The sequence below is a fragment of the Caretta caretta genome, chromosome 7 (assembly GCF_965140235.1).
Source record: "Caretta caretta isolate rCarCar2 chromosome 7, rCarCar1.hap1, whole genome shotgun sequence".
NCBI lineage: Eukaryota > Metazoa > Chordata > Testudines > Cheloniidae > Caretta > Caretta caretta.
The window spans coordinates 39,984,116-40,004,056 of NC_134212.1; the positions used below are offsets into that span (position 1 = coordinate 39,984,116).

General features: G+C 40.7%; 1 protein-coding gene across 6 annotated transcripts in view; it reads right to left on the minus strand.

Annotated features, from left to right (window-relative positions):
* The window catches only part of SLC6A1 (solute carrier family 6 member 1), a 110,945-nt gene that overhangs the window by 26,046 nt on the left and 64,958 nt on the right, over positions 1-19,941 (minus strand). For all 6 annotated transcript variants that reach the window (XM_048858231.2, XM_048858234.2, XM_048858230.2 and 3 more), the window contains 7 exons: positions 19,481-19,612; positions 17,739-17,839; positions 11,055-11,164; positions 10,793-10,925; positions 7,852-7,986; positions 7,626-7,729; positions 7,131-7,255 (listed from right to left, as the gene is read on the minus strand). In XM_048858231.2, coding sequence (XP_048714188.1) covers positions 7,131-7,255; positions 7,626-7,729; positions 7,852-7,986; positions 10,793-10,925; positions 11,055-11,164; positions 17,739-17,839; positions 19,481-19,612 — 840 coding nt within the window. The remainder of the gene's footprint in view (positions 1-7,130; positions 7,256-7,625; positions 7,730-7,851; positions 7,987-10,792; positions 10,926-11,054; positions 11,165-17,738; positions 17,840-19,480; positions 19,613-19,941) is intronic.

The window sequence follows — 19,941 nt, forward strand, 5'->3', positions numbered from 1 at the left end:
GATCTTCTGATGGAAAGTCATTGGAGTTGCGGGGACTGGATCCTGGGTCTTCCAAGGTGGGTGACCCAACCACCAGGCTTCACAGTGATGCTCACACACTCTCTAGCCCAAGGACAATTTAATTATTTATCCACAGTGGAACAGCTTCAACAGGAGAGTTTGAGAGAGCCCCTCCTAGCACAATGGGTAGAGCACTCACCTGAGAAAAAGACCCCTGTTCAAATCCTCTTGCCTCCTCAGACAGAGGGGAGAATTAAACCTGAGTCTCCCACATCCCAAGGCAGTGCTCTAACCACTGGGATAACAGTTATAAGCAGGATATGGCCACCACTACCTCTGGCCTGATTTTGAACAGGACCCGATCCAGTAGGTGGTGACTGAGCGTGAGTATTGGATCAGGCCCTGCACATGAGCGAGGCGGACAAATGCCTGTCTTCCCCTGCTCTGTGGATTGCTCTGGGACTTAGGCATGAGACAGACGACTGGATGCCTAGAGTGAGGCAGCAGTGCAGTTGCCCAAACACAGGAAGGAAGTCTTACTGCAAACACATAGGCACCAAGTGAGTTTAGAGATCTATACTGTTCATGGCAGCCTAGCAGGACTTTTGTGGACCACAGTGGAGCCTAAAATGTGGACTTAAGTGCCTACAGACCTTTGTGCTCTGAGCCTGAGGTGCCTTAGAATGCATTTAGGAGCCTAATGTTTGGCACCCAGGTTTGGAATCGTTGGCAACTGTTCACAGGCGCCACTGGAAAACTTTACTCAGTCACATAGAAATCAAGTGCACAACTCAAGAAGGTTATTTCTCACACCACTGACTTTCACAGCCATCACATGGGAACTTTACATGTCCTTACAGGTTTCTGGCTTATTCCTCTGTACTTATATTCTGCTTAAGACAGTTAATGTTCTTGGGATTCAAGTTCTATTCATTAGAAGACCAGAAGGTATTTATAATTGGGTTATTCATAATAACATGGTAAGACATACTACTCTGGTGTCCCTCAACCAGTGACTTATAGTTATCAGCATGTTCCTCCTTGAGGTTACAGTTACTGTTTATCTGTATGGATATCTGGCATGGCAACTGAGTCATGGCAAGCATCAGCTCTAGTAAGCTAAGCTTTTTCACTTGAGGTCAAGTCAGTGAATTTCAAGCAAAATACAACAGATTCCTGCTAACCAGGATTCCCAGCTTATTATCCTAATAAAACAACTGTCCGGATAAGGGGCCCAATCCTGTTCCCACTGCTAATAGAAGTTTTGCCATTGACTTGGAGAGGCACAGGGTCGTGTCCCTAGAAAATAAGTCAGTAAGGAAAAACTAATGACTGGATTGGAAAGTCTGACAATAAAATAATGAATGAATGAGTAAAAACAGACAAATGGAACTGATTGTCACTGCATTTTCATCTGTATTTATTCTACTTTGGGAACCACCTCAGCAAAGGGTTGTTGCTCAGATTTTCACACCTGTTTAACACCCAGTTAAGCACCAGACTGCCTGAACGTGTCCCCATTTGTTAATACTGTCTCCTGTAAGTAGCAGTCCCTGTCATCCATTCTCCTTAGCACAAGCTGAATCCCTAGTAGGTGCCCTAAGAGCTGGGTTTGCTAGTAAGCGACTCAGTTAGGCAGTCATCCCATTCAATGTTAACTGCTTTAGGGGCCTATACTGGACTGGACTGCCTTGAGAGACTTGAAACAATTCATATTCATCTCTCTCTCTCTGTATAAGGTGCAACTGAGTTAACAAGGAGCTGAAGGGCCTAATGGGGAAATATTAAATATGTTGATAATCATTTGTGATCAAAAATTTGTCAATAATCAGTAACAAATTAATAAATAACCAATAATCAATAGAATTTTTCATTGCAATTACAAGTTCAATGAGTAACATTCCCTCAAGTTCAGATTTGTTCAACAACAACTGACTTTGATTAATACATCCAATGAAAGCTGACTTATCCCAACAGTTAGTAAGACAGCACATGCACAGAGAGGCACATAATTAATAAAAGCTATGGAAGAACATCCCTGTAGTTTTTCATACAGAATCATAGAATATTAGGGTTGGAAGAGACCTCAGGAGGTCATCTAGTCCAATCCCCTGCTCAAAGCAGGACCAACACCAACTAAATCATCCCAGCCAGGGCTTTGTCAAGCCAGGCCTTAAAAACCTCAAAGGATGGAGATTCCACCACCTCCCTAGGTAGGCCATTCCAGTGCTTCACCACCCCCCTAGTGAAACAGTGTTTCCTAATATCCAACCTAGACCTCCCCCACTGAAGCTTGAGACCATTGCTTCTTGTTCTGTCATTTGCCACCAGTGAGAACAACCTAGCTCCATCCTCTTTGGAACTCCCCTTCAGGTAGTTGAAGGTTGCTGTCAAATCCCCCCTCACTCTTCTCTTCTGCAGACTAAATAACCCCAGTTCCCTCAGCCTCCCCTCATAAGTCATGTGCCCCAGGCTCCTAATAATTTTCACTGCCCTCCGTTGACTCTCTCCAATTTGTCCACATCCCTTCTGTAGTGGGAGGTGGGGAGCAAAACTGGATGCAATACTCCAGGTGTGGCCTCACCAGTGCCGAATAGAGGGGAATAATCATTTCCCTCGATCCGCTGGCAATGCTCCTACTAATGCAGCCCAATATGCCGTTAGCCTTCCTGGCAACAAGGGGTCACTGCTGACTCATATCCAGCTTCTCATCCACTGTAATCGCCAGGTCCTTTTCTGCAGCATTGCTGCTTAGCCAGTCAGTCCCCAGCCTGTGCATGGGATTCTTCCTTCCTAAGTGCACGACTATGCACTTGTCCTTGTTGAATCTCATCAGATTTCTTTTGGCCCAATCCTCCAATTTGTCTAGGTCACTCTGGACCCTATCCCTACCCTCAAGCTTATCTACCTCTCCCCCCAGTTTATTGTCATCTGCAAACTTGCTGAGGGTGCAATCCATCCCATCATCCAGATCATTAATAAAGATGAAGAAAACCAGCCCCAGGATCAACCACTGGGACATTCCGCTTGATACTGGTGCCAACTAGACATCGAGCTCTTGATCACTACCCGTTGAGCCTGACAATTGAGCCAGCTTTCTATCCACCTTATAGTCCATTCATCCAATCCATACTTGTTTAACTTGCTGGCAAGAATACTGTGAGACACTATCAAAAGCTTTGCTAAAGTCAAGATATATCACATCCACTGCTTTCCCCATATCCACAGAGCCAGTTATCTCATCATAGACAGTAATCAGGTTGGTCAGGCATGACTTGTCCTTGGTGAATCCATGTTGACTGTTCTTGATCACCTTCCTCTCCTCCAAGTGCTTCAAAATGGATTCCTTGAGGACCTGCTCCATGATTTTGCTGAGGACTGAAGTGAGGCTGACCGGTCTTTCTTCCCTTTTTAAAATATGGGCATTATATTTTCCTTTTTCCAATCATCCGGGACCTCCCCCAATCGCCACAAATTTTTAGAGATAATGGCCAATGGCTCTGCAATCACATCAGCCAACTTCCTCAGCACCCTTGCATTCATTAGCTCTGGACCAGCTTTTCTAAATAGTCCTTAACTGGTTCTTTCACCACTGAGGGCTGCTCACCTCCTCCCCATACTGTGTTGCCCGGTGCAGCAGTCTGGGAGCTGACCTTGTCTGTGAAGACCAAGGCAAAAAAAGCATTGAGTACTTCAGCTTTTTCCACATCATGTGTCACTAGGTTGCCTCCCCCATTCAGTAAGGGTCCCATACTTTCCCTGACCTTCTTCTTGTTGCTAACATACCTGTCAAAACCCTTCTTGTTACCCTTCACATCCCTTGCTAGCTGCAACTCCAATCGTTCCTTGGCCTTCCTGCTTACACCACTGCATGCTTGAGCAATATTTTTATACTCCTCCCTAGTCATCTGTCCATATTTCCACATATTGTAAGCTTCCTTTTTGAGTTTAAGCTCACCGAAGATTTCACTGTTAAGCCAAGTTGGTCGCCTGCCATATTTGCTATTCTTTCTGCACATCAGGATGGTTTGTTCCTGCACCCTCAATAAGGCTTCTTTAAAATACAGCCAGCTCTCCTGGACTCCTTTTCCTCTCATGTTAGCCTCCTAGGGGATCCTGCCCATCAGTTCCCTAAGAGAGTCAAAGTCTGCTTTTCTGAAGTTCGGGGTCTGTATTTTGCTACTCTCCTTTCTTCCTTTTGTGAGGAACCTGAACTCAACCATCTCATCGTCACTGCTCCCTAGGTTGCCACCCACTTCTACTTCTCCTACCAATTCTTCCCGGTTGTAAGCAGCAGGTCAAGAGGAGCATAGCCCCTAGTTGGTTCCTCCAGCATTTGTACCAGGAAGTTGTCCCCAGCACTCTCCAAAAACTTCCTGGATTGTCTGTGCATTGCTGTATTGCTCTCCCAGCAGATGTGAGGGTGATTGAAGTCCCCCATTAGAACCAGGGCCTGTGATCTGGAAACTTCAGTTAGTTGTCCAAAGAAAGCCTCGTCTACCTCATCCTTCTGAAACGGTGGTCTACAGCACACGCCCACCATGACATCACTCTTGTTGTACTCGCCTCTAAACTTAACCCAAAGACTCTCAACAAGCTTTTCTCCAGTTTCATACTGGAGCTCTGAGCAATCATACCGCTCTCTTATATAGAATGCAACTCCTCCACTTTTCCTCCCATATCTGTCCTTCCTGAACAGTTTATATCCACAGCACACGTCCAGTCTGAAGGATGGTCTTTCTTCCTAATAATTTCTTGGGAGTAATTATATCCTTGTTGCCCTTCATTCTTTATTATTCTGGCCAGGGCCGTCGTTAGGCATATGCAGCATACGCCACTGCTAGGGCACCCAAAAATTTAGGGCACCCCTGGGTCTTAGTGTCCACCCACCCACCTGTTCCTATCCCTGTTCTGACCCTTCCTGCAGGCTCCCAACACAGCTGGCTGCTGCAGCCTGTTGAGTCTTCCTCCAGAGGGGATCTAGTACTTAAAAGTGAAAAAGACTTCCAGCCTGCAAGATCTATTGGCACAACATTGAAAGTGTTAAAGGGCCATTCAAGTGGTAATGAAGCCCTTTAGCAGGCATTTGCCAACCCCCAGGTAGATTGTCAAGGTTCCTCCCTCACTCTGAACTCTAGGGTACAGATGTGGGGACCTGCATGAAAAACCTCCTAAGCTTATCTTTACCAGCTTAGGTCAAAACTTCCCCAAGGTACAAAATATTACACCCATTATCCTTGGACTGGCCGCTACCACCACCAAACTAATACTGGTTACTGGGGAAGAGCTGTTTGGACGCGTCTTTACCCCCAAAATACTTCCCAAAACCTTGCACCCCACTTCCTGGACAAGGTTTGGTAAAAAGCCTCACCAATTTGCCTAGGTGACTACAGACCCAGACCCTTGGATCTTAAGAACAATGAACAATCCTCCCAACACATGCACCCCCCCCTTTCCTGGGAAATGTTGGATAAAAAGCCTCACCAATTTGCATAGGTGACCACAGACCCAAACCCTTGGATCTGAGAACAATGAAAAAGCATTCAGTTTTTTACAAGAAGACTTTTAATAAAAAATAGAAGTAAATAGAAATAAAGAAATCCCCCCTGTAAAATCAGGCTGGTAGATATCTTACAGGGTAATTAGATTCAAAAACATAGAGAACCCCTCTAGGCAAAACCTTAAGTTACAAAAAAGATACACAGACAGAAATAGGTATTCTATTCAGCACAATTCTTTTCTCAGCCATTTAAAGAAATCATAATCTAACACATACCTAGCTAGATTACTTACTAAAAGTTCTAAGACTCCATTCCTGTTCTGTCCCTGGCAAGAGCAGCATACAGACAGACACAGACCCTTTGTTTCTCTCCCTCCTCCCAGCTTTTGAAAGTATCTTGTCTCCTCATTGGTCATTTTGGTCAGGTGCCAGCGAGGTTACCTTTAGCTTCTTAACCCTTTACAGGTGAGAGGCTTTCCCCTGGCCAGGAGGGATTTCAAAGGGGTTTACCCTTCCCTTTATATTTATGACATAGATACTGTCAGTTTCTTAATTTACTGACAAAAACAGTTGTGCATTACTGCAATATTTACTTTACTCAGAACATGTTAGTCTACAGGACCTTCGTTTAAAATTTGCTTTAAAAATATTTCATTAGTGTGTTGCTGAAGATTATAAAATCACATCTGTAAAAAATCCTTGCATAGATGTTTAGATGCCCAACTCTGTGTATATATAAAGTCTGCTGCAGTTTCCACGGTATGCATCCGATGAAGTGAGCTGTAGCTCACGAAAGCTCATGCTCAAATAAATTGGTTAGTCTCTAAGGTGCCACAAGTACTCCTTATCTTTAGCCTTAAATGCTTGGACCGTCAGACATAGTTTTTAAAATAAATCCTTTAAAAGACCACCCTTATCTAAAATACACATAGGAGCCCGGGTTGCCGTCGGGCATAGGGGCACCGGTTTAATAATACTGCATAGGGCACCATAAATCCTAAGGATGACCCTGATTCTGGCCCCTGATGATTGCCTCTTTTGGTACACACAGGTTGTGCAAATGTTTGGAACAAAAATGGTGAAACCAGCCTGATTTTGTTGGAAACTCAAAGTAGGATTGTGGAAAACTTTCTCAATATCACAAGTTTTCTGAGTGAACCTGAGATGATTCATGGTTTAGCTCCAAACCAGGTGGAAACATGAATATTTCAACTAATCTTCACTTTTATTTTTAGTTCATTGAAATAAACTAAGCAAAATCTCAAAGGTATTTCCAAAGTTCCCTGTTCCATTGCAACTTTCCACCTGTCTCAACACCTGCTAGTTAGTCCTTTCATATGGCCTTTACTGGATAATGTAATCCGTTATAAATCTTGGCGTTAGTACATTGTAAAATTACATTTCAAAATAGGTTAAGGGTTACTACACAATGAAATTCCATTCTTCATTAGACATCTTTATCTTAACTGCAAATCAGCATGGGAGTCTTGCGCTCCAGCAAGCCCTATAATCTTTCTTGGACTATCTTAAATGTGAACAAATAATTAAATGGAATTATTGGATAAAATATATATTGCTGCAAACAGACTAATGGATGCCACTGAATTGCTTAAAGAAATAGGTTGCCTACCTGATGCTGCAACATCTTCAAGAGGCCTCTTTGTGACATTAGCCATGAATCCAACAATAGAGAAGATGACAAAGCCAGCAAACATACTTGTGCATGAATTTATGCAGCACACTATGATGGAATCCCTGAAACAAAGAAAGAGGTACATTAGACTAATAAACAAAGTAATATTGATTACCTTCCAGGATTTCTATTATCCTCATTGAGAGATGGTCTTATGGTTAAGGCACTTGACTGGGGACTCAGCACTTCTGGATTCAGTTTTTTGACATACTTTCTCTGTGACCTTGGACAAGTCACATAATTTCTCTGGGTCTCAATTCCCTATTAGTAAAATGGGGATATTACTACTTTGGTCTTTTCTATTTAGATTCTTTGATCTTAGGACCCAGAAATGTTTCTTGCTACGTATTTGTACAGCCCCCAGCACAGTAAGGCCCTGATCTCAGTAGGGATGTCTAAGTCCTACTATAATACATATAACAATACATTTACCTGTAAACGTTGTTGTGGAAAGGGTTGTAACTTCCAAGAGCAATCAGTGAACCAAGACCCAAACCATAGGAGAAAAAAATCTGAGTGGCAGCATCGAGCCAGACCTAATTGGAGAAAGCAAATTTTTTTTACTATGTGTAGATGTACACTTTGGTGGCTGCTTAGGTACTTTGTTAATGGTGAGCAATTAGCATGGAACTTTGGTTTACAAGGATTAAATGTTTACCTCAGAATCAGAAAGCTTACTGAAGTTAGGAGTGATATAGAATAAAATGCCTTCCTTTGCCCCAGGCAGTGTCACTCCACGGAAGAACAGGATAACCAGCATGATGTATGGATAAGTAGCAGAGAAATATACCACCTAATAGAAAGAAACAAGGAATTGTAAGCATGGAGTTAGAATGGGCTCTTTGCATTAACTTTCAGTAGCTTTAGCTATTTGCTTCACAAAAATACAGTGATAGGAACCCAGATTTGTTTTTCAATCTGCAATACTATGCAAGGGTCAAATTTGGTGGGGAAGTGACGGTATACTGCTCTTTATTCCCATACACCAGGTCCAGAATCCTCTACTTACCAAATGTAAATAACATCCCCCTCCAACTGCTCTGCCACCTGCTCTTAGGGCCAGAGGCTGGGGAGAGGTCAGGGTTGCCCCTGAGGCACTGGTTCACACTGCTCTTGTCCTCATTGCTGGCAGTGTGAGCACCAGCACTGTCATGCAGAGCTCAGCCTGGAGGAGAGCACCATATGCCTCTGTTCTTCCCATCCCGTGAGCTCTATCCCTACATCAGGCAGAGGGGAGAGGTGGAACACATTTGTTGGTGACAGAATTGCCCTGCAGTGGATCTTGACACCATCTGGCTTCCAAAAGCCCTGGGATAGATTGTTGGGAAGACAGGCCACAAAAATGGATTAGCTGCCTCCTTGGAAAGTATGAAAGGAGGAGGAGAAGGGAAATTCTGGATTGCAGCCATTTTCTTTGAACAAGCTAAATCCAACTATCAGCTTAACCTGAAAGTGGAGCGTGGCTCTTACTGACCAGTAAGAAGGCCTTCAGTTGGCCACATCAAAGTTTATGTGCGAAGTTCACTTAAGTGCAGTATGGTAACATCACTAGAGTGGAGTCTGAATCTGACAACTATACTATGGCTATGTCTTCACTACCGCTGGATCGATGCACCAGGGGTTGATTTAGCAGGTCTAGCGAACACCCGCTAAATTGATGGCAGAGCGCTCTCCAGTCAACCCCAGTACTCCACCTAGAACAAGAAGAGTAAGGTAAGTCAATGGGAGAGTGTCTCCCGTTGACCCAGCGCTGTGTAGACACTGCAGTAAGTCAACCTAAGCTACGTCGACCTAGGTTGACTTACCACAGTAGCGTAGACATAGCCTTAGTTCTCTCTTCAGATAAGTGACAAATCGTCTGCATGTTGTCATCAGTCTATATGAAGGGAGCAGACATACACTTAGCAGTCACTAAATTGGCTCCTTTCAGTTATGTGTATTTTGCTGCCTAATGATAGTGTTTTATATCTTGTTGGTGTGCCAAATCCTGGTCCCCTGCAATGTCCAATGTGGGGACTGATGGTGTAGAATCCTGCACCCCAACCCAGCAGTAGGCTGCAGCTGCTCCTACAGACAATGAGCTGCAGCAGCACATACCTCCATGGCATTTCTTCCCAGGACTTGCTAATTTGGGGAGGTGTTTTTTAGTCACAGAAGAGGTAGTGGGCACAACATAAGAACACGGTGAAGCCCAAGGGTCTATGCTAAATGCTGTTCCCAGTCCCAGGCCATCCCCAGGGAAGTAGGGAGGGAGTAGTCCTTACCTTCCCTGAAGCGCAATGACAGCAATTTTGACTGGCCCCAGCAAGGGCTGTGCAAGGGGGAAAGGCTCTTTGTACCTCTTCCAACCCAGCGTGCAGCTGCATAAAGGCCAGGCCTCAGAATTATACTGTAGCTACATTTCAAATTCATGTAGTTAATGTACAGTGAATGTAGTTTTTGGTAAATACACTGAAATTATATTACTATCACCAGCGGATATTCATAGTATAGGTACATAGTAATGAGAATACAGGAGTGTTGGAAAGTGTAAGTCCTTGTGGCAGAGTTAAGGTTTAACATAAGGCCTTAATTGTCTAGTATGGGATTTATAGGTATTAATGGTCACAGAAGACCCTGAATGAGAATTTCAAAACTGTTGCATGTTTCAGGGGTTTTTTTTTGCCTGATTCTCATGTATTCTAAGGCTGTTTTAGCCTGCCCTGGCAGGCTAAAGGGGCCTCAAACTGGATGTTACCAACCTGCTCCCCTTTAAACTGCCATTGTGGTGCAAGGAAGCCTTAGGGTAGCTAAGAATCAAGTCCTTAAACTATAACCTTCCCCCCCCCCCCCCACACACACACACACAGCTGCTTCATTAAGCAGGCACTTACTTGTTGATCCAAAGTATGAAGTTGTGAATTTCTTCTTATGCACAGGATTTTGTGCAAAGTACAGATGACAGGTACAGGTAGATTACTAAACATATTGGGCCAGATTCACCAACTGTGGTGCAGGGAGGTGTACATCACATCTACATCCATTTTACATGGTTTTAAATTGACGCATTTTTCGTGAAACTTTTCATTATTTTTGTATGGACATTTTTAGTCATTGTTTGCAGTGTTGTAGCTGTGTTGGTTCCAGGAGATGAGTGGGCAACTGCCCACTTCATTTTAAGTGGAGTTCTACAACGTGTGTGAACTCTTATGCTGAACAATCTATCCCATTTTGTATTTAGCTGGGACACTCTAATTGCCTTCTCCAGAGCTGAGGAAGAGCTCTGTGAAGCTTGAAAGCTTGCCCCTTTCACAAATAGAGGTTGATGCTACAAAAGATATTCCCTCACCCATCTGGTGTCTCTCTCTCATTGTTAGTAATTATCAAGTAATTTTTGAATAATTATCAAAACCCTTCATACACTGTTACAAAGAGATCCAAGGGTGAAAAAATAGAAGATTTTATACTTTATAGTAACGCAGCATTCCATATCTCAGAGGTATTTTCCAGCAAGTTGGCTGTCACTAGTACATCTTACCTTATGAATTTTCAGAATACTTGGTTGAGCAAAATAGGCACAGTTTCAGTGTAAGAGCATGTACAACAGTTCTAAATCTTACCTTTCCTGTCCAGCCTACCCCCTTCCAGATGCAAAAATACACTAGAATCCAGGCAATTGCCAGTGTAATCGCTAATGGCCATCGGATTTGCCCTGGCTTTTCCAGTCCATCTGTCATTTGGTGCATGTTGCGTCTAGAATCAGCAAAAAGAATGGTGCATTTGACAACTGCTTATTCCAAAGTGAGTATGTATATGTATTATAACAAGCTGAACTATGCATATGCACACAAATGATGTATAGAGAGATTCTGCTCTGCTTACTCCCAAAATTCGACCACAGCACTTGTCAGGTTGGTGGTATTTGCTATACTGTAATTGGAGAAACAGCACTCTGTGTTCCATGAGTTTCCACAGTGTCTCCAAGGAAGAGTCTATTTAAAAAGAAAAAATATGAGTCAAACTACTGACAATGTTTTACAAGTAAGAATTACCTCAGTGATATCCTCTGACTAGGAATGACAGCTGACTCGAAAACTAATGTAGGTTGAGTTCTGCACTGCACGTATGTCCCTGGGGGAATGCCTGCCATAAAAGTTATTTTTCTTCTCTATTATATGAATCAAATGTAAAAATGTTTCCTCCTTTCTTCACCATATCAGCCAAAAATGTTTCAGAATCAGCTATGCCTCTCACAATGTGAGAGTGTATTGACAGTTCTTTAAGCTATGGCTGCTCTGGAGAGGACCTCAAGAGTCATTGTTACATTAAAGGTAATGAAATGTGACTATTGTTGAGCACGCCATTTCCAAAGGTTTCAGTTTTCCTCTCAGACTGAGGAGGAGAGATGTTTACAGGAACTTGAACTACAGCTGATATTTTCCAGTGGTATTTTATACAACAGTGTTCATTACTTTAAGAATTGATGTTTTGATAAAAACCAGAATCTAGTGACTGAATATCTATGCAAGTAATTTTGGACAATGTTGATCTCAATAAAATATATACCCTGTTGATAGTCATACTTTTGGAAGCCAGTGATTTTATATATTATTGCAGACTACTGCACATGGTACAGCATACAGAGTGACAGGTTTCAGAGTAACAGCCGTGTTAGTCTGTATTCGCAAAAAGAAAAGGAGTACTTGTGGCACCTTAGAGACTAACCAATTTATTTGAGCATGAGCTTTCGTGAGCTACAGCTCACTTCATCGGATGCATACCGTGGAAACTGCATACAGAGTGAGTTTTTCAGAGACTTCACGAGAATTGAAAATCAAAATACTCCAATTTAGACCCCAATCCTACACTCCCAGCATATACCAGACTACCAACAACTTTGTCTTATGAAGAACATGTTATGTAAAATCCAGAAAATGTTATGTGCAAATAGAATATAGTCACAAACAAATAAACTTGGTTTTTTATGAGGGCCAATTGCCCAGAGCTGAAAGCAATCTTGAGCAGAATTGAGTGGGAGGAAAAAATAAAAGTGTGAATGATACTTGGGAATTGTTTAAGAACGCTTTAAGAAAATGTTTAAGAAAGCTGAAAGGTATCAATGACAAAAAAAAATCTATGGCCAGTAAGGTTAAGGAAAATAGGAAGAAATTCTTTAAATGCATCATCAACAAACAAAATCCTAACATTGGTATTGAATCATAGTCTCACAGAACCATAGGGTTAAAAGTGACCGCAAGGGTCATCTAGTCTAACCCCCTGCCAAGACATAGGATTTGTTGTGTCTAAACCATCCAAGACAGATGGCTATCCAGCCTCCTTTTGAAAACCTCCAGTGAAGGAACTTCCATGACTTCCCCAGACAGTCTGTTCCATTGTCGTATTGGTTTTACAGTTAGGAAGTTTTTCCTGAGATTTAATCTAAATCTACAATGCTATAATTTGAACCCATTGCCTCTTGTCCTGCCCTCTGTAGTAAGAGAGAACAATTTTTCTCCATCTTTCTAATGGCAGCCTTTCAAGTATATTAAGAGTGCTATCATGTCCCCTCTTAATCTCTTTTCCAAACTAACCATACCCAGTTCCTCCAGCCTTTGCTCATATGGCTTGCATTCCATCATTTTGATCATACTTGTCACTCACCTCTGGATCCTTTCTAGTTTCTCTAAGTCTTTTTTATACAGCGGTGGCCAAAACTGGACACACTACTCCAGCTGAGGCCTAACCAGCGCCAAGTAGAGTGGTACTATCACCTCTGGTGACTTGAATGTTATGCCTCTGTCACTGCAACCCAAAATTGCATTTGATTTTTTTTGCCACAGCATTGCACTGATGACTCATGTTGAGGTTGTGACCTACCACAACTTCCAGTTATCCCACATTCTGTATTTGTGTATTTGGTTTATCTTCCCTAAGTGTAGCAACTGACATTTGTCTTCATTGAATTTCATTTTGTTGTTTATAGCCCAGTTCTCCAATTTATCAAGATCCCTTTCAATTTTATTTCTATCCTCCAAAATGTTTGCAACCTCCCCTAGCTTTGTGCCATTTGCAAATTTGATCAGTATACTCTCTATTCCTACATCCAGGTCATTAATAAAGATGTTAAATAATACTGGACCCAGAACAGATCTCTGCGGAACCCCACTTGAGACCTCCCTCCTATCTGACATCATTCCATTAATAGTTACTCTTTGTTTGTAGCTGTATAACCAATTATGTATCCACTTAATGGTAGTTCCGCTGAGCCCCCATTTCTTGAGCTTACTTATGAGAATGTCACGTGGGACTGTGGCAAAAGTCTTGCTAAAGTCCAGGTATATTATGCCCACTGCATTCCCCCTATCACCAAACCAGTTACCTTGTCAAAGAAGGCAATCAAGCTGATTTGGCATGATTTGTTCTTGTTAAATCTATGCTGGCTGCTAGTGATCACCCCTTCATCCTCCAAGTGTTTGCAAATGGAATCTTTTATACATTGCTCTAGTAGGTTCCCAGGTATCAAGGTCAATATTATATTTGTTCAATATTAGATAATGATGGTACAATTGTCAATCATGAGTGAAAAAAGCAGAAGTTTTCAATAAATATTTACGTTCTGTATTTGTAAAGAAGCAGGATGATGTATTCATATCTTACAGCGATAAGGAAATACTTTCTATTCCATTAATAACTGGGAAGGACGTTAAACAGAAACTGTTAAAGTCAAACCTTTTAAAATCAACAGGACACCCACGAGTATTAAAAGAATTGGCTGAGGGGCTCTCTGAATCACTAAAATTGATTGTTAATAAATCTTGGAACACTGGGAAAGTTCCAGAGGACTGGAAAAAAACTTCATGTTGCACAAATATTTTAAAAGAGTTAATGGGATGACCTAGGACATTATAGGCTGGTTGGCCTGATATAAATGCTGGGCAAGATCATGAAAAGACTGATATGGGATGCAAGCAGTAAAGAAATAAAGGATGGTGAAGAAACAAATTTGATGCCTTTTTGAGATTACAGTTTTGATTGATAAAGGCTGCTGTATTGACTTAACAGACTTAGACTTTTGTGAAGCATTTGACTTAGTCCCATAAAAAATCAGCACTACACAAAATCAGTACAGTGCAAATTAAATTGCTCAACAACTGGTTAGCTAATAAAAAGAACAGGAGCATAAGCTTTCTTGGGCTACAGCCCACTTCATCGGATTCATAGAATGGAACATGTACTAAGATATACATATTCCATTCTATGCATCCGATGAAGTGGGCTGTATCCCACAAAAGCTTGTGCTCTAATAAATTGGTTAGTCTCTAAGGTGCCACAAGTACTCCTGTTCTTTTTGCGGATACAGACTAACACGGCTGCTACTCTGAAACCTGGTTAGCTGATATATCTCAAAGTAATTACTGTATAAATAAATGGGGAATTATCCTATGGAGTGTTTCTAGTGGGATTCTACAGGAACCTGTTCTTGACTCAATGCTATTCAATATCTTTATCAATAATCTGGAAGAAAATATAAAATCATTTCTAGTAAAATTTGCAGATCACACAAAAAATGGTGGAGAGGTAAATAATGATGAGGACAGGTCAGTTACACATGCTGATCTGGACTGTTTGGTCAAGTACACCTTTGTCTGAAAAATGTGCACTTTAATACAGCTAAATGCCAGTCTTATATCTAGCAACAAAGAACTTGCGTCACACTTACAGGATGGGAGACAATATTCTGAAATGGAGTGACACTGAAAAGAACTTAGGGGTAATGGTAGATAGCCAACTGGACAAGTAGGTAAGAGAACACACACAATCTCTGGATGCATAAGAGGAGGAATTTCAAGTAGGAGTAGAGAGGTCGTATTATCTCTGTATACAGCATTACCAAGGCCATTACTGAAATATCGTGTCCAGTTCTTAAGTCCCTATTTCAAAAATAATGTTGAAAAACTGGAAAGGGTTCAACAAAAGAGCTGCAAGAATTATTCAAGGTCTGGAAAATATGCCTCATAGTGAGACACTCAAGAACCTCATTTTATTTAGTTTATCCAAGAGAAGTTTAAGAGGTAATTTGATTATGGTCTACACGTACCTACATGGGGAAGACATTTCTGATATTAGATACAACAGAAAAAGCCTAACAAGATCCAGTGGTTGGAAGCTGAAGCTAGACCAATTCAGACTAATAATAAGGCCCAATTTTTTTTTTAGTGGTGAGGGTAACTGACCATTGGAACAACTCACTTAGGAATGCTCAAATAAATTGGTTAGTCTCTAAGGTGCCACAAGGACTCCTTTTCTTTTTGGTGGATTCTCTGTCACTTGCAGTCTTTAAATCAAGACAAAAAGATATGTTATAGCTGAAACAGACATTATGAGTTTGATGCAGAAATTACTGAGTGACGTTCTATGGCCTGTGTTATACGGGAGCTCAGATTAGATGACCATAATTGTCCCATCTGGTCTTAAATCTATGAATCATGAAAACACCTTAAGTCCCTAACTAACGAGGTTGTCCAGAAACAAGATGCAAGTTCTGATGGAGTCTGTATTCATTTCAATTTAGTGTGTTTGGAAAGTGGCTTTACCAAATTGTATTTTCTACCCATTTTTTAAAATTTATAGAAAACAAAAGTTTCTTAAATATGAACTATAGAAAATAATGAGAAGCAAAGTAAAGCTTCCTTAGAAAAACCAAGTCAAAAGAGACTAATGAAAGCTGCATTCAGAATTTCCATTGTGGCATGCACAATACTGAACAACAAAACATCAACAAACTGAGCCAGATTCTTGGCTCTGCCATGGCCCCTTTCAGTCACTTCAGTGGCACAAATTAGTCATACAGCTGGTCTAACTGATCTCCTTAAGTTTCCCCCTATATAGATGATTCCTGGGTAGTACAGAACCATGCTTCCTGGGCCTCCGCATTGGTGGGGGGCATGGTCGGAGTACCACTGCACTTTGGCAATCCGTGGCTTCCAAAAGACCTCTCTGGAGTTACAAACTGCCTTGAGGCTGCTCTAAAGTGCACTGAGGGGAACTGAACCAGTCTCAGGATTGGGAAACCACAAAGGTGCAGAGAAGCTATCTTTGTCCTCCCCCACCCAGTTTTCTGCTGAACAGAGCTTGGCCAGCCCAGAGAATCTGGGCCTCTATCTTATAACAACATGGCAGCATAGAGAAAAATATTTCTAAAGAGGAGTTGTTGTTCTGTGCTGACCAAGTGCTACATTGCTGTTTGTTTCTTTCTTTCTGTTTGGGGGAGGAGGGTGGAGCATCTTTGTAAATAAGGAACACAAGATCAGACCTGTTTTACCCATACTTGCTCTCATGAGAACTAAATGGAAGGCATCTCATACAATCTATAGATCACACATATGGGTGAAATACCACTTAAATTTCTATGAAATTCCATTCAGCATATAGTGGAAGAGAATGAAGATTGATTTAGACTGCGCTCTACAAGAAGTATGTTATCCTCAGGCAAAACTCTCATTCATTTTAATAGGAGTTTTTATTGGGTAATAACTTCATAAAAACTGCCTGATTGGGTCCAGTTGTACAGCAATGGTGCTTAATACATTATTAATAATAAATATGAAATTAATAAGTCCAAAATTTCAATGTGCCAACTGTAGTTCCAGTTATAATAGACTTTTATTTTAGTGATATTGTTTGTTGACAAAAACAATACTCAACTTTAGAGCTCATTTAAATTTTTCAACTGCAATATTTTTCTGATGAAAAATAGGGTTTCGTTGAACACAATATTTTGACAACATTTTTGGTCTCTAGACAGCATTTTGACAACACTTTTGAAATTTTGAAATGAAACAAAAACTTATGTCAAACTGAAATTTGTTTTGTTTCAGGTTTTGAAAACCAAAAACATTTGAATTTCCTTTTCCCCGATTTTTCTGCCTTCTTTTTCCCCACTAAGTGCAACAAAATGAATAATGTCTAAAGTTTTTTTCTCCATCACTTTTTCCACTGTATCTTTTCAAAACTTTGTTAACATTGGAAAAGTTACAGAGTGGCAAAAGGAAAAATGAAACAATGCAACATTGTCACTTTAACTTTTCCAAAATGTGAGAAGTTTTGAGAAATTACAGAATAAGAAAGGAGAAAAGGGAAGAGAAAAAAAGAGGTGGGTGTCTAAGGGACCCTAGACCTCATTCATTCCATACAATCATGATTGAAAATAGAGAGAAAAAATCTAAAATTCCCATATTTTGGAAATTTTTGGCTTTTATTAAAACTGAATCCAAATGAAATTTTCACCGAGTTTCATTTTGTAATTTTTTTGAATGAAAAACTGTGAATAAATTTTTTTCATTCTAAATTTTTTTGGGGAAAAAGGGAGTTTTTGTGTAATTTGTTTATGTTTTTTAAACTTTCTCTACTTAAATAAAAGAGGTTCCATTCAATTTAGTTCTCAAAAAGATTATTTTTTAAATCCACAATGATGTTTACAAGGAGGTGGATTGGATTAAGCAGCTATCAGCTATCAGCAACAAGTTTTTGCTTCTTCTATTAAAACAAAAGTAAACACACACTTACAGTAGTAAATGAATTATATAGGTAATATATGGCCCAAGAAATAATCACAATGTAGTAAATATTTAGCCAAAAGGACAGGACAGCAGCTGCTAACCCCACACCTGCAGGAAAACAAAACAAAACACAGTGAATATTGAAGATTTTTCTACTATTCTTGGCAATGTTTTTAACAACATCAGCACTAATACAAATGGTGGTATACAAAGGGGAAACATCATACGCAGAACAATTACGTTGTATTGATTTATTGATCATGCACCCAGTTGAAACTCTAGAGTTAACATTATAACAAGTGGACACTAATTTTGGGTGATTCATGTTTTGGGTGCCCAAACTGAGACACCTGATTCCTGATTTTGTGACATGATAAACACTTGCAGCTTCTATTGACTGGAGTTGTGGTGCTTAGCACTTCTGAAAATAACGAAAACAAACATCTCCTAGGTGCCTCTAATTGGCACCCAAAACTAGTGGGTAATTTTGAAAAAATGAGGCCTAGTTGTATGTGCAGTACTATGTTTCAATACATATGAAAAGACTTCCAACCCACAACCCCACACACTCTATCACACTGCTTCCTCAAGTAAGTCACCACACCTCAACCCTGGTACCTCAGAAAATGCCTGTGGACATAGAATGAGTATCCCGCAGTAGCCAGCAAACTCAGGCTGTGTCGGACCAAAGGCAGGGAGCAGAGGTGTGGGCTATCCACTGAGAATGCCCCACCCTCAGCTCCCCACGGGAACCCCTTGAGGGACTGTATGACATTCAAGCTGATCTCAGAGGTACATGGGACCCAAAGCATAAAAGACAGTTGACCAAAGTCAGTACTTTGAATTGTGCCTGGAGAAGATCTGGTGTACACTGTAGAGCACAGATGTAATGTGTTATCTGGGAAAGACCATTATGTAAGCTGTAACCTGCATCACCTGAATTTTCCAAGATGCTCTCCGGCTGTAGTCCTATTGCAGTAATCCAGACAAGAGGGGGACAAGGTGGGAGTAAGTACGGGGAAAGTCACACACACAGATGGCAATGCAGGAAAGCTAAAATGTATACTGTAGTGTGGAGCAGAACTAACTTTTGAATACATATTTGAAACTTGTTTCATTTCAGGTTTCACTACTAACCCAAAGCCTTCGCTCTGGGTGCTCTGGTTTCATTTACAACCGAGACAAAACTCACAGTTTCTCATTGTTGGCATCTCAAACCAGGAAAAACTAAGAAGTTTGGACTAAGTTTTGCTCTGAGGTTCAAACTTAAAGTTATTCTATTGGGGCCTCTAGGCATTATTGTAATGCAAGTAATAATATTAATAAATAATAGGGGCTGAAAACCCATATGAACCAGGATAAAAGGAGGTTGTCTGACACGGCTATGAACTGAAACCATTATGTTTTATACCTCCTCCACACAGTACTATTCAAAACAATCTTTACTATTCTATATTTTGTCAGAAATATAAAATTTATAAGACTAAGTAAAACATTTATTCTGAGATTTTCAGAACTACTCAAGAAATTTCGATGCCCAACTTCTATTAATTTTACTGGAATCAGTGTCTAAATCCTTTAGATGACTTTGAAAGTTTCAGCCCCACTTCAGAAAATCAGATGTTTCTTTAAAAAAATGAGCAAAGTAAAAATGAAGGAACATTGTATCTGCTCTGTAAGTGCTTTGAACAGCTTCTGTGACCTAGAAGTATCAGAACGGTAGATATTAATACAAATCTCGTATTGTACCTTTAAACATTGGAGCAAGCTTCCAGACTCCAAGGCCTCCTACAGATGTGAACTGACCAAGGGAACATTCCAAAAGGAATAGTGGAACTCCAGCAAAAATTAAAGTAAGGAAATATGGAATCAGGAATGCTCCTAAAAGGAATACAGTAAGTGGTCCATTACAGTGAAAAGTCATCTTAAATCTACATTTTTATGAAGAGTCCAATACTTCCATAGCTATTATACAGCAGATTTTTTTCATTTTTATTTTGATTATTCAAAATTGCTAACATGCATGAATGCCTTTCTGAACAACTAGTAGCCCAAAGAGGTAGAAAGCCAAGGAGAAAAGGACTTCACCTAATATAATTTGGATTGCTTGCTTTTAAAATAGTTCAGGTGGCACAAAGGGGAAGGAAAGTAGCTGGATCTGGCTGGATGAGAGTTACCCTGCCATGGGGAAGCTCACAGTTGGTGTAGCC